Source organism: Lycium ferocissimum, chromosome 7, assembly GCF_029784015.1.
Source record: "Lycium ferocissimum isolate CSIRO_LF1 chromosome 7, AGI_CSIRO_Lferr_CH_V1, whole genome shotgun sequence".
In the NCBI taxonomy this organism is placed as follows: Eukaryota; Viridiplantae; Streptophyta; class Magnoliopsida; order Solanales; family Solanaceae; genus Lycium; species Lycium ferocissimum.
The window spans coordinates 32,163,680-32,176,358 of record NC_081348.1 but is presented as its reverse complement, the minus strand read 5'-3'; the positions used below and the strand labels follow the sequence as shown (position 1 = coordinate 32,176,358).

The window sequence follows — 12,679 nt, the reverse complement described above, 5'->3', positions numbered from 1 at the left end:
TAGTACCATATAAAACTAGACGCCGTCCAATGGACCATGCCGAAATAATTTTCTTCTGGTGAAGAGAAGGTAGCCACACTGAAAAATGAAAATGACCAGAATAATTGGGGCCAAAAAAGTATCTTCCAAACTTCAAAATGCAACTCTCAGTAAGTGGACAAAATAGACAACTGTTTGCCAAAATATTATTAGGCTGTTAAAACTAATGGTCCCATCAATGAATGAAAGCTTTTGTGACTCTGGAGACTAGAGAGACCAATCTTGACAACACTATCCTCTTCATACTTTCACAACATAATTATATTCCCTTTTTTTCTTAATTACTTAAATATTTATTTTTTGTCCATATTCAAAATTTAAAGGTGGTCATTCCATCATAATTAGGATTAGAGAATTCAAAATATTGAAGATTAGTTAAAGTAATTCCACCCACTGAGTGACAGATCATACCCAACATGTGAGCATCAGTCCACCCTGTTTCTTACTTTTCAAAAGGGCTGGCGGTGGGTTTAGACACTGAGAGAGGAGTTTATGTGAGTGTGCTTTGAGAGTCTTTTTGAGCTATTGCCAACCATATCATTCTTCTTCCTTTCTTGCCTACCCCTTTTTTCTTTCTTTCTTTCTTTCTTTCTTTCTTTACTATACTGAATCTTGTTTAACAGTTTAAGAAGGATCATTTCTTTGAATTCTTCATCATAATCATCAGTCTATATACATGGCTACTGATACTGTTTCATCAGATCATCCTACTACTGCCTCTGAGGTAATTTTCTGTGAATTTTCTCTGCCTGTTGCTAAAGAATTTTACCAGATATATATGTTTTGTGTATCTTGTCTTGTTACTTTTGAATGGATACATATGTTGACAGCTCTGTGGAAGTACTCTTTTTGGTTGTAGATAGAGTTCTGTAGCAAATATACCCTTTACTCTGCTATGTCATTTGCTATTGTTATGTGTTAAGAGTTGTATTAGCACAGAACAGATATTATTAGCATAGTAATTTTGATCTTTGAGTTCAAGGGTCCTAGTTATATTGTAATTTTGATTTTACTGCAAGGATATTAGGGTGATGAGCCTTATCAATCCCGGCTATCTCTAAGAAAGTAAAAAGAGAGAACTTCAGTATTCAAGTGACTTTTACCAGTCTTCAAAAGAGAAAACTAAGGACTTTTGTTTAAGGACGATGATGAAATTACTCTTGTAGTTTTTATTCATGATATCATAACAAAGAATTGAAATGAAATGTTTGATAGCTTTACTGAGATTAAAACTTGTTGCTTTGTTTATGAGAAGGTGAAGCCTGGAATCTTGCTTTTTGTGTAGTTGTTCTGGCCTGTTTATTTCGTTATCCTTTAAGACCACGCAAGTAACTTGAATGTGACAAAAGTTAGCAGTATTATATGCTCAGTTCACCTAAGAAAGCCTCTTCCTAAGGTGCTTTTTGTTAGTATCAATCTTTATTGTGACTTGTGACTGATGAGGAAACTACCATGTGTTTCCTCAACTTTGTCCTCTTTTTAACTAGTTCAAATTAATGTAACCAAGTCACCTCCGTTAAGTTTCTTCAGTTAAGTGCACAGTGACCACACTCCAAAATGAAAGCTTAATGTCCATGATTTTATCCTTTTTCATTTCCCTTTTTTCCTTGGACTCAAACATTTTCTCATTTGATTTCTATTCTCGTTACTTCTTCATGTTTACTGCAGCAAGCTGTAAAGGAAGTTCCTGAACAGGTTAAGATTATGGAAGGAGAAAGTTTTCCCCCTACCAAGGAGACTGAAGTAAAACCAAAAGAAGAAGATTCCCCAAATCCGGTGGTTTCTTCAACTGAACCAGTGGTAAAAATAGAGGACACAAAAAGCGAAACAATGATAATTGAAGAGCCAAAGAAGAATGATGAGGAAGAAAAAACAAAATCAGTGGAACCAGCCTCAGGAATAGCTGAAGAGGTTAGGAAAGCTGAGGAAGATAAGAAGCCTAATGCTGACGAACCATTCCCAGAAATAGTTGAAGAAGTAAAGAAAGCTGATGAAGATGAGAAGCTAATAGCAGACAAAGCAGCCCCAGCTATAGTCGAAGAAGTGAAGAAAGATGATGAGGTAGAGACGCCAACAATAGAGGCACCACCACCAGCAATCATAAAAGCGGTAAAGAAAGCTGAGGAAGAGAAGCCTAAAGTTGATGAACCAGCTCCTACTTCAGTTGAAGAAGTAAAGAAAGTTGATGAGGAAGAGAAGCCAACATCAGAGGAACCACCAGCAACCATCATTGAAGAGATAAAGAAAAGCGATGAGGAAGAGAAGCCTAAAGCTGATGAACCAATTCCAACAATAGTCGAAGAAGTAAAGAAAGCTGATGAGAAGCCAACGATAGAGGAGCCACCACCGACTATAATCGAAGAGGTAAAGAAAATTGATGAAGAAGAGAAGCCTAAAGCTGATGAACCAGCTCCAACAATAGTGGAAGAAGTCAAGAAAGCTGATGAGGAAGTGAAAGCTGATGAACCAGCTCAAACAATAGTGGAAGAAGTCAAGAAAGCTAATGAAGAAGAGAAGCCAATGGTAGAGGAACCTCCAGCAACTATAATTGAAGAGGTAAAGAAAAGCGTTAAGGAAGAGAAGCCAATAGCTGATGAGCCATTGCTCCCAGCAATTGAAGAGGTTAAAAAAGTAGATGAAGCACCTGCTCCGCCAGCCACAGCTCACGAGGAAGAGAATTCAAAAGCTGAGGAACTGCTAAGCATACCTGCTACTTCAGCAGAATCAGAAGAAAAGATAGCAGACAAGGAAATTGAGCCTCCTACTGTTGAAGAAGTTAAGAAACAAGATGAAACACCTGCATTGGATGTCACTAGCAAAGATCTTCCAGAATTAACCAAGGAACCTGCCCTTGAACCAGAAGCTCAAAGCATTCCTGATCAAGTTGCTGATGTTACCAAAAGTGAACCAGAGGTCCAAGCAGAGGCTGGAAATGTCGAAATTTTAGACAGAAAATCTAAAATAGAGCCTGTTGAGGAAAAGCCTAAGCAGCAGCCAACAACAGTTCACATTGTGGAAAAGCCAACTGAAGCTACTGAGAAGATTGAGCAAGAAGCTGCTGAGGCCGTTGCTGGAAAAGAAGAAGTGATTCCAGTAGATGAGGTAGAAGAGGCCCCAAAAGAGGAACCTTTTGTTGCAGAGAGCTCAAATAAAGTGAAGTCAACTACTTTAGAAACACTAATGCAGAAAACAGACAAGGAAGGTCCTACAGAAGTTGTTGCAGACAATGTTGTTGTTGAGGAAAAAGAAAAGGAATCGGTTCCAGAGGCTACAGTTGCTGAAGCACCAGCAAAAGAAGAGGTGAAAGTTGAAGATCAAGACGAGCAGGTGGTTAGTGAGGAATTAGCTGCAACAGAAGCAAAGGTAGTTGAAACATCTGAAGTTGCTGAAAAGGCTCCAGAAATGGAGGTTGCTTCCAGAAACTTTGAACCAATTGCTGAAAATGGGAGCAAAAGCGACGAGAAAATTGATACAACTAAGGATCAAGATGAGAAGGGAGAGAAAAGTGTTGCGACTGAGGAATTAGCTGCACCACAAGCAAAGGGAGTTGAAACATCTGAAGTAGCTGAAAAGGTTCCAGAAGTGGAGATTGTTTCTAGAGACATTAAGCCAATTGCTGAAAATGGGAGCACAAAGGATGAGACAATTCCTACAACTGAAGCCAATGAAGCTGCAGAAGTTGAGAAGAAAGTGGATGAGGCAACAGCTAATGCTACTGCTGAACCATCAGTTGAAGAGGCTCAGAAGTCGGAGACAGAGACGAGAGATGAGAAAACTGCTGAAGGAGAGAAAGAAGTTGAGGAGACCGCAAAAATAGAAGCTGCTAAGAACGCTGAAGACGAGAAAGCTACAGAAGAAGTTCCAGTAAAGGCAAAGCACTCAAACAATCTTATGTCCAAGGTGAAGCAGTCTCTTGTGAAGGCAAAGAAAGCAATCATTGGGAAGTCTCCCAGCTCTAAATCTGATACAAAGAATGAAGTTAAAACCAAATAAGACACAGGGAAGAAACATTACAATCATAAGTGAGTTGTTTTATTAGTTGTGTGATCTTTATTTCTTTTCTTGATTTTTTTTTTTCTTCATTTTTTGGGTCACCAGGGGTCAGGTATATTGGTGCTAGTGTTTGGGGTGTTGTATGATTCTAGTGTTTGTCATACGTACAGTATAGTTATGGTTTCTTTGTCCAAAGTCCAAACTAGAAAGAATGTTCCTTTTTATGTTTTTCTCTTCTTATTTGACTATTGAGTCAGTTTGTGAGTTTGTGGAAAACCCTATTTAATTGATTGGAGGATGATGTACATAAAGTGTCATAATTCTATGTATAAGCTTGTTCTTGTTGCATTTCCTTTTTGTTGTTTGTCATTATGGTTAAAAAGTCCCTGTTTATGAGATTAGTTGTTCGGTCAGTGCCAGTGATCTATCATTAGTTCATGCTGCTTCATGCCTGCAAGAATATACAGCTACAATAGGTTTGTTATTCTCTTGCATCATGGTGTTTAGAATACGACAATTCAGTTGGAAACCTGATATATGTTTATGAAACTCATATAATCAGAAGCTTAAGAAAATTCCTTTCCCTTTAGGCTCGCATGATTTTTCCCAAAAGACCTCAACTATTTATGCACGTTACATGTATCTTTTTTTCGTATTAATGGGGGACTGTTTGCACATCCGATATAAATGTGATATCTATTTTTGGAAACAAAAGGATAGGCAAAGAGGATCCACCATATAAAAGCAGAAAGAAGGGATGAGGAGACAACACGCCTCCTCATTAACAGGGAAGCTAAGAATAACACAATTCTCATCACAGGAAATTAATGGACACAAAAGAGGAGCAAAACTGGGGCATGCAGCTACATGTGCAATAAATTCACCAGTATTGGCAATCAAGCTGGATTTATGACTTGAAAAGGACTGATCCTGTACACTTTCTTCTCATTAGTAACTTTCACCTTCTTAAATCTTGTACTCACCAACTTATACTATGTAGGTCTTGTGTTAAGTTCAACATGGAGTTGGCTAAGACCTAAGAAACGTCATTAGTTACTTGTTCACGTAGATGGAGCAGGGACAATAAAGATTTAAAGTGGATGTATTCAATCCTTGTATTCTCATCATTGAATCCAATGCACATTTGCAATTATAGGTTCATAACTTGATTGAAATTTTAGAATCTTTCTAGTATATATCTATATTCTGTGCAAAAAAGCCTAGATTCAGTTGAACCACTAAAACTAAACTGCATCTAGCTCTGTTTTGGGGGGATCTAAAATTCTCTGCTTCACATAACAGCACCTAGCATGCATGAAGGAATTTACCAAACAGGGTTCACACAGATATTGAAAGTACAGGTGACTAAATGAGAAATACTTTTGCTATTTTATTATTTGAAGAACGTTGACATGTCTGGTACACATTACACAGTTGAGATGCCAGAAACTTGATCCTTTGTGGGGAGGGCGGGAAGAAGTCTGCTCCCAACTGCTTTTAGATATCTTTGATGTACATTTGAAGGAGAAAATTATGGTCTCTCTTTACATTACCAAAACCTGTGCAATTTGTCTACATTCCAATGGCAGTTGCAAAACCAGCTTCATTCTGAAACTCTTCCAGTTATCTCCAGTAACAATTAGATTCTCAGAACTGCACTGGTTAGAGTTAAAAGGAGATACCTTCCGAGTGAGAAAATGACTTTTCCATTAGATGAAAATCAAACCGTCATTGATCAGAACACAAAGTTGTGATTACAAACTGGGACCTGCATCCAGTGAAATACTCGATTATCTTCCAGGTCACATAGACAAAAGGGAGGATCAGAGATTCACAATATAATAAGGAAGATACATCTTAACATAACGAATGAAGTTGTTCCTCGCTACATGTTACATTTGTCTTTTCTAACACAAACTCACCAGCTTCATTTCCAGGCACATTTGTTTGGTTGGTCAAGTTATTAGTTGCACTATCACTAACATCAGGGAGTTGGTCATTTTTTTGCACCGACGCTGATTTGTCCAGAACTTCATTTGTTGCTTGTACCTGGTATAGCAGGAAATAGAACTTATTAAGATGATGCAGCGCCGATGTTATCTGACAACAAGGAAAGCAACTAGTTCACCGTGAATTAAAAGCAAAATATACTGAGGGCCAGTAATATTTATGGTCCATAATTACTTATCCAAAAACTATACATGATTGCAAGACATTATTATGTTAGACCAATTTACACTTGGCCCAGGATAATACACGAGCAATTTTACAGTATTAGTAATTGAACCACGGCTTAGGGACAGAAGCAGCAGGAAGTATGACAGATTCACGAGGAACCAGAGATTTCCAAATGTATCCTGATGAAATTAGAACTTCTGTCAACTTAGATGGCAACTACCATGGAACATCATGAATCCACTATGGAACCAGAAAATTCCTAGTGCCTCCAAGTGTGTGTTGATGAGCCGGTGACAACAATGAACAAACTCGAAACATTTGACTTAGTCACCAACTAAATACCAAGCTACTTGCCACGAAATGTCCTCAGTTCGGCTAGTTTCAATGGTTCCAAGATCGGAGAGTCATATTCCTATAAAAACTAGAAAAGATAGGCAACACCTTTTCCTCCAGAGAAGGTTCTCAGAGATAGCATGTAAATTTTGGGTACATCCCTTGTCTCCCAAACAAGCTTCTAATGAGATATCAATTTGTTTTTCAAAATCAAGCATTAGTCTTCATATGTAACATAGTCCTAATAGCAGCTATACAGAGCTGTCCAGCAGTTGGTAACATAATGGAAAATGAGGCCAGTAACAAAAAATCCTTTATAAATTGACCATGACTACGCAAAAATGCAGTTGTCACAGGTATAGCTTTTTTATTAGAAGTTGCACTGTCGAGGATTAACATGAAAATACTTGATAATTTAGGTCTACTTTCTATTTAGCAGTTTTAGTGATCATTTACAATAAGAGTCAAAAACAACTTTGGGCACAGTTTCTCAACAAAACTTCACATACAGAAAATTATACTCTCCGCCAGCCAATACATCCACCTCACACTTCTCTATTTCATAACAGATAATCAGCCATTTCATGTAGATACCTTAACTATACCATGACTGCCACATTTACGAGTAGCAGCCTACAATGAAAAAATATACGGTTATAGAAATCAATCTTCTCATTTGGAATAATCTTTTCTTTATTAAATTAGTCTAGGATTGCATCTAACTCTTCCCATCCTTATACAAGCACCGGCAATACATGACAATGTAACTTGAAATATGTAAGACAATAAAAGAATAAATCCAAAAACAAGAATGATTTCATCACCCCAAACTATACAGACAACTTCTAATACTGAAGCTAATATTTTCAGATAGGAAACCTAGTACTTTCGGCAGATTCAAGAAATGAATTATTCCAAGCAGTAGAAAAGCAATTGCAATATCTCTAACTATCATTTCTTTCTCTTTTTCTTCATCTCCTTTTCAATAGAAAGAACATCATAAGTCCTTGATAAACACACACACCTGACTACATGTCTGATTTAGTGGGCGGCTAGGTTCAGCATTATGGACTATGTGCGAGTTCTTGTGTACTGGATTTTTGGAATCCACAGTTGGTGGTGCACTCGGTATCTCCACTGGAACTCCTACCCTTGCAACATTCAAAGGGACAGTTGATGATTGCCCTGCCAAAGGACCTAGAGATGTTCGAGGGATTGGCAATGGACGTCCTTGACCAGGATGTGCAAAGGCATGACGATTAGATACAGCTACTCCTGGATAAGCGGCGGAAGCAGGAATAGGAGGTGAGGGAAAATGCCCTCCTTGCACAGAGGGCATTGGAAATCTACCATTCATCTCAAGCATACCCATCCCAAATCCCATCCCCATCCCCATCCCTAAACCCATTGGGGAGAAATGTGGCATATGGGCAGCATGCATGTGCTGCACTCCTGTAGGAAACATCATTGGCGGGACGCAAAACCCTGCTCCCATAGACATTATCTGCCCAAAAGAAAAGATGGATGAGGCAGTTAGCAATTGTAGTTATGAGTCTTATGACTCTAATTCTCAGTTCTTAAGAAGAAAAATGCACCAGCATAAGAAACCATCATCTAACCTGTACTTGCAGTTGAAGTGTCTTCAAATATTCAATAGCTTCATCAAGCATTGAAGCTTTATCCGCCTACCAATCAATAAGGAAAACCATCAAGAAGATTGAAAATGAGAAAACGACTTGTCAGCATGACTTTAACTTATCCAAGGCTTTCGTACCTTGTTGCAGTTTGGTATTAGTTCCTGTAATGCACGCATCTTTTCGTTAATCCTGTCCCTTCGCCTCTGTTTGCAGAAAACGAATAAGAAAACATTTAGATCTAAATTATCTCAACAAGATCTACAACCAGAAAATGCAAAAAAGCACAGATGATATGGTAATGGTTAGCTCACCCGCTCAGATAAATTATGCACCTCTGCAGCTCGGCTTCTCTTTGAACCTGTACCTCCTCTAGCATGACAAGTTTTTTTAATACCAACAGATTCTTCTTCGTCAACATCCTGAACAAAAGATAATTCCTTGTCAGCCTGTTCATCATCCTGACAAAGAAGTAACATACTAAACAACGGGGTTAGAAATAATAGCCTTTAACAATAAACTTACTTCACTTCGACATTCGGACTCCTCATTATTTCGGGTTTTCCTCTTTAGATTATGAGTAGGCTGCTCACTTGATCCTCTCTCTGCACTGCTACCGGAGCATACAGATGAGCAAACAACCCCATGTTCAACATTTCTCTCACCGTCGACAATATCCTTGGTAGCCTTTGCACCAGTAAATTGACCATGGTTGTTGTCATTATTACTTGAACAATCTCTGAATACATTATCAGACTGTTCAACATGACATGATCTATCATTTGTTTGATAATGCAGGACTTTTTCCTTCTTGGAAGTTAAGTAGTTTTCAGCTGCTGCAGCACTAACATGATTGTCTCCAATTGTCACTTTTTCTCCTTCTTTATTTCCCTTTGCTTCTAAGTTAGATGAACATGAGACATTTGGAGCGCCAGAAATATTTTGAAGCTTAGCTGCTTTAACCAATGTAGCAGGTCTTGAGAAATGTGAGAAGTTCAACAAACTGGAGGAGTTTCCAGGCATAGTTTCCTTTTGAATTTTGTTGTTTTTAACATCACCAGCTGAAGCTTGACTTTGACTCGAACCCCCATAAACAGAAACTGGAGTATTACTAATTTTACTGCTCAAGATATCTGAAACTCCTGACTGGGGTGCCAATGAAGTTAACCGGCTAAATCTGGAAGAAGGAGAAACCTTTGATGTATTTCTTTGCTCAAAATTCACAGCATTATGAACAGGAACACTATGTGAATCCCTAATCATCTTCTCAGAACTACCTCTCTTATTTATTAAACCAAATTCACTCTGTCCGGATGGTTCATTTGCCGTCACACCAGATATTTCAGGTAATAATTGAGAACAATAATCTTGTTCTGCTGAATAACCTAACCAAGGCACCCCTTCATCGTCTTGAATCAAATCTAATTCATCAGTGGGCACAGATAATGGCATATCATTCAACATAGAGTCCATCAGACCAAACTTCCCAATCTTTGAGGTTGAGGAATTTCCAGTGTACTTGTCTCGATCCCACGAGGCACTTGACAGAAGATTATTAGGAATAGGGTTCTTCTTTATATGACCATTTTCCCATACAAGCTCAACCAAGTCATTCTCAGGACTGCATAAAAACCAAGCAAACTTTCTCAAAACATAGCACCAACCAACTAGCTAAATATTAATCCACTGGTTCCAACCAAAAAAGAGCACAAACAAGATGCAAAAATGGAAACTTTTTATTATTATTAGGAAATGCTAAATAGAAACTGTACTCACAAAGATGATATCTTCTGTTGGCCAGATTCAAGCTTCCCTCTAGCCATTTTCAAGAACTCAGAGAGAGGCATGATGAACAACTGTGATAACTGTTACTCAGAATTGCACTAAGTTTGGACACTCTGGCATTATTAGGAACACTCCCACACCTGGTCCAATAACATTTTTTTCCAACAAAAATCCAAACACTTTAGAATTCTCAAGCATATAACACTGAAAACCAAAAAATGTTTCCATAAACTAATGTCCTAGTCAGTAAAATTATAATAAACCCCATAACAGTAGTCAGAATATAAATAATAAAGTTATCAGTCAAACCCCCTAATTGTTTAATAAGGTTCCATAATAAGATACTTTAAAATAATAAAGCAACCAACTTGAACTTTCTTTGAGTTAAAAAGTTCAAATCTTTTAATTCAATTTCAATCATTAGTATATATAAACCCCTTCAAGATTTCCTAAATTAATCAACAACCCACAAACAATTAGTTAATTTAAAAAAAAAAAAAAAAAACACCCACCTCAGATCAGCTCACTAAGTACAAGAAAATCTTCTTCTTGAAACCACCAATATATTAGGCTTTCCACATGGTCTCTATAGCTTTCCAAAAAAGTAGAAATCTTGCACAGCTAAGTTGGGTTTTTTGAGGTCCAAGAAAAACAACTGTACTTCTTGAAAATGTAAAGTAAGATTTAGAGAGATAAAGAAAATAGAATAGCCAGTAAAAAAGATAGTAGCAAAGAAGGCGGCGAAAGGCTAGCGAATTTGCAGTTGGCCGAGGGACGAAGTCACTCTCACACACTATTATTACTACAATGAAAAACCAGAAAAAAAAATCTGTTTTGTCTTTTAACCATGGTTAAGAAAAGTACGCTTAACAACTTAACCACGGTTTGTTTATTCTTTTGGTTTTGGACTATGTTTGTACTTAATTTTTTTTCTTCTTTTACGTGGAATGGAAACCGTTGATCTGATCAAACGGTTGCTTATATAACCTGTCATTACATCAGCTTTGTTCCGAGTAGTTATTTTCTTGAGAAAAGACATCATTTCCCCCTTGGAACTTACAGCTGAAAACTCACTTTGAAGAACTAAACTTAACTTGTAATTATTTACCCCCTAAACAACTTAACGTGTAATTATTTACCCCCTTAATGGTGACGTGGCAAGAAAGTGTACCCAATTTCTTAAAAGCGCGTGATGAAAAAAATAACACTAAAAGCCATGGTCCAATGTATGCATGTCATCTTCTAATTGGATGATATATTAAGCTTTTCTTAATATTTTATTTTCTATTTTAAATTAACTTTTTTCCTTGTCTTTCTTATTCTTTTCCCTGTCTTTCTTATTCTTTTCCCTTTCCCATTCTTCTAACTCCTTCTTCCCCATCCTCCCCCTATATTTGCTCTCGATCCTCATCTTCTTTCTTCTTCTTTTTTTAATTTTTTTTCCTTTCTTTTTCTAGATAAATTGAAGAGAGCAGATACAATAAGTTAATGTTAATGCCATTGAAGAACAAAATAAGTTAACGATAATGCCATTGAAGAACAAAATAAGTTAACGTTAATGGCATTGAAGAATCGAGTACTGATTTTAATGCCATTGCGATTCCGTCACCTTTACTTTATTACCACTAAGAAAGAATACACTGCTGGGTATGTTGTTATTGTTCAAACTCAATTTCTAGAAATTTCCCAACTTAAACAATACCCACTTATCTAAATCACTCATTTCTTCACTTTTTGTTACAATTCGTCCTTTGAAGCTTCATATCTTCAGTTACAAAGCACATAAAGCAAAAGACTCACTTGAATTCTTTGTAGTAAGCTTGAAACGATGGGGAAGAAGGAGAGGGAGAGGAGGGTTGAGTGGGGGCGGAGGGACGGGGGCAGTAGCAACAACAAAAAAATAAAGAAATTGCACAGTTTGTCCTTCAAATGGGATGGTCTTTAATTTTGAGGAAGAGCCACTAAAATGGTTATGGAAGAAATGGGTTTGCTAATAATAGTAATAATGGGTGAAAAATGATGACGTTTTGAGAGAAGTATATGATGTTTGGTATGGTTTGATGTTGTTAATTTATGGATTGTAGAGTGAAGGAGAAGTGATGATGATGAAGCTCGGCATGCGTCTTTAATGGAGGAAACTTGAATTTGCCATTAAAGTGAAGATCTGCCATGGATGGATGTGGAAAAGAAAAGAAAATAGGGAAAAAAGGAAAAAGAAGGGAGAAAGAAATAATAAAATAAATTTCGAGGAATTAAAAAAAAAAAATTAATGACGTGGACCTATCAGACGGCGAGTGGTGAACAACACCCACCTCTCAACCTAGGTATGGGCCACGTAAGGTTCAAAATAATTGATGTATAAGTTGTTTAGGGGGGTAAATAATTACCTGTTAAGTTTAGTTGCTAAAGTGAGTTTTCGTGCCAAGTTTGGGGGGGAAATGATGTCTTTTCTCTATTTTCTTTTTTCTTTTTCTGATATAAAAAATCGAGAACTATAATTTTTTTCATCAAATGAACTACAAGAACTTTAGATTTTAGTTTTTCGATTTTCAGTTTAGATTTGAAGAGAATATACCACATGACGGACGAGAATTCAGGGCTTCTTATAAGGCTTGGATAATTCTACTTCCTTTGCGTTAATTTTTGGGTGTGAGTTAGGTTCAATACTTAATTTGACATGATGTCAGAACATGACTCATCTCAATTATTGTGTATCG

General features: G+C 37.2%; 2 protein-coding genes across 5 annotated transcripts; one reads left to right on the top strand and one right to left on the bottom strand.

Moving 5' to 3' along the window:
* The first annotated feature begins 351 nt into the window (after positions 1-351).
* LOC132064429 (uncharacterized) lies at positions 352-4,380 on the top strand. Of its 2 annotated transcripts, XM_059457407.1 has the most exons (3): positions 352-763; positions 1,708-2,082; positions 2,365-4,380. In XM_059457407.1, exons 1-3 carry the CDS (start codon positions 716-718, stop codon positions 4,030-4,032), a joined length of 2,091 nt encoding a protein of 696 aa, XP_059313390.1. In that variant the 5' UTR covers positions 352-715; the 3' UTR covers positions 4,033-4,380. The 2 variants fall into 2 exon arrangements, with proteins under 2 accessions (XP_059313390.1, XP_059313389.1); XM_059457406.1 differs by having other exon boundaries at positions 355-763; positions 1,708-4,380.
* Positions 4,381-5,398: 1,018 nt separating this feature from the next.
* On the bottom strand, positions 5,399-10,780 carry LOC132064430 (transcription factor PIF3-like). 3 transcript variants are annotated; one of them, XM_059457409.1, is made up of 9 exons: positions 10,475-10,780; positions 9,954-10,166; positions 8,703-9,798; positions 8,492-8,599; positions 8,318-8,383; positions 8,163-8,228; positions 7,568-8,047; positions 5,955-6,081; positions 5,399-5,800 (listed from the first exon to the last, which is right to left on the bottom strand). In XM_059457409.1, exons 2-9 carry the CDS (start codon positions 10,022-10,024, stop codon positions 5,787-5,789), a joined length of 2,028 nt encoding a protein of 675 aa, XP_059313392.1. In that variant the 5' UTR covers positions 10,025-10,166; positions 10,475-10,780; the 3' UTR covers positions 5,399-5,786. The 3 variants fall into 3 exon arrangements, with proteins under 3 accessions (XP_059313392.1, XP_059313391.1, XP_059313393.1); XM_059457408.1 differs by having other exon boundaries at positions 9,954-10,102; XM_059457410.1 differs by lacking the exon at positions 9,954-10,166.
* Between the last annotated feature and the right edge of the window lie 1,899 nt (positions 10,781-12,679).

What these genes read in the sequence shown, in the direction of transcription:
- LOC132064430 (XM_059457409.1), bottom strand. Translation starts at nt 10,024, where the DNA reads ATGCCTCTCTCTGAGTTCTTGAAAATGGCTAGAGGGAAGCTTGAATCT. An exon ending in AGTCCGAATGTCGAAGTGAA is followed by an intron (nt 8,600 to 8,702) that starts GTAAGTTTATTG and finishes TCTTTTGTTCAG; the next exon opens with GATGTTGACGAAGAAGAATC. An exon ending in CACTTCAACTGCAAGTACAG is followed by an intron (nt 8,048 to 8,162) that starts GTTAGATGATGG and finishes TCTTTTGGGCAG; the next exon opens with ATAATGTCTATGGGAGCAGG.
- LOC132064429 (XM_059457406.1), top strand. Translation starts at nt 716, where the DNA reads ATGGCTACTGATACTGTTTCATCAGATCATCCTACTACTGCCTCTGAG. An exon ending in ATCCTACTACTGCCTCTGAG is followed by an intron (nt 764 to 1,707) that starts GTAATTTTCTGT and finishes TGTTTACTGCAG; the next exon opens with CAAGCTGTAAAGGAAGTTCC.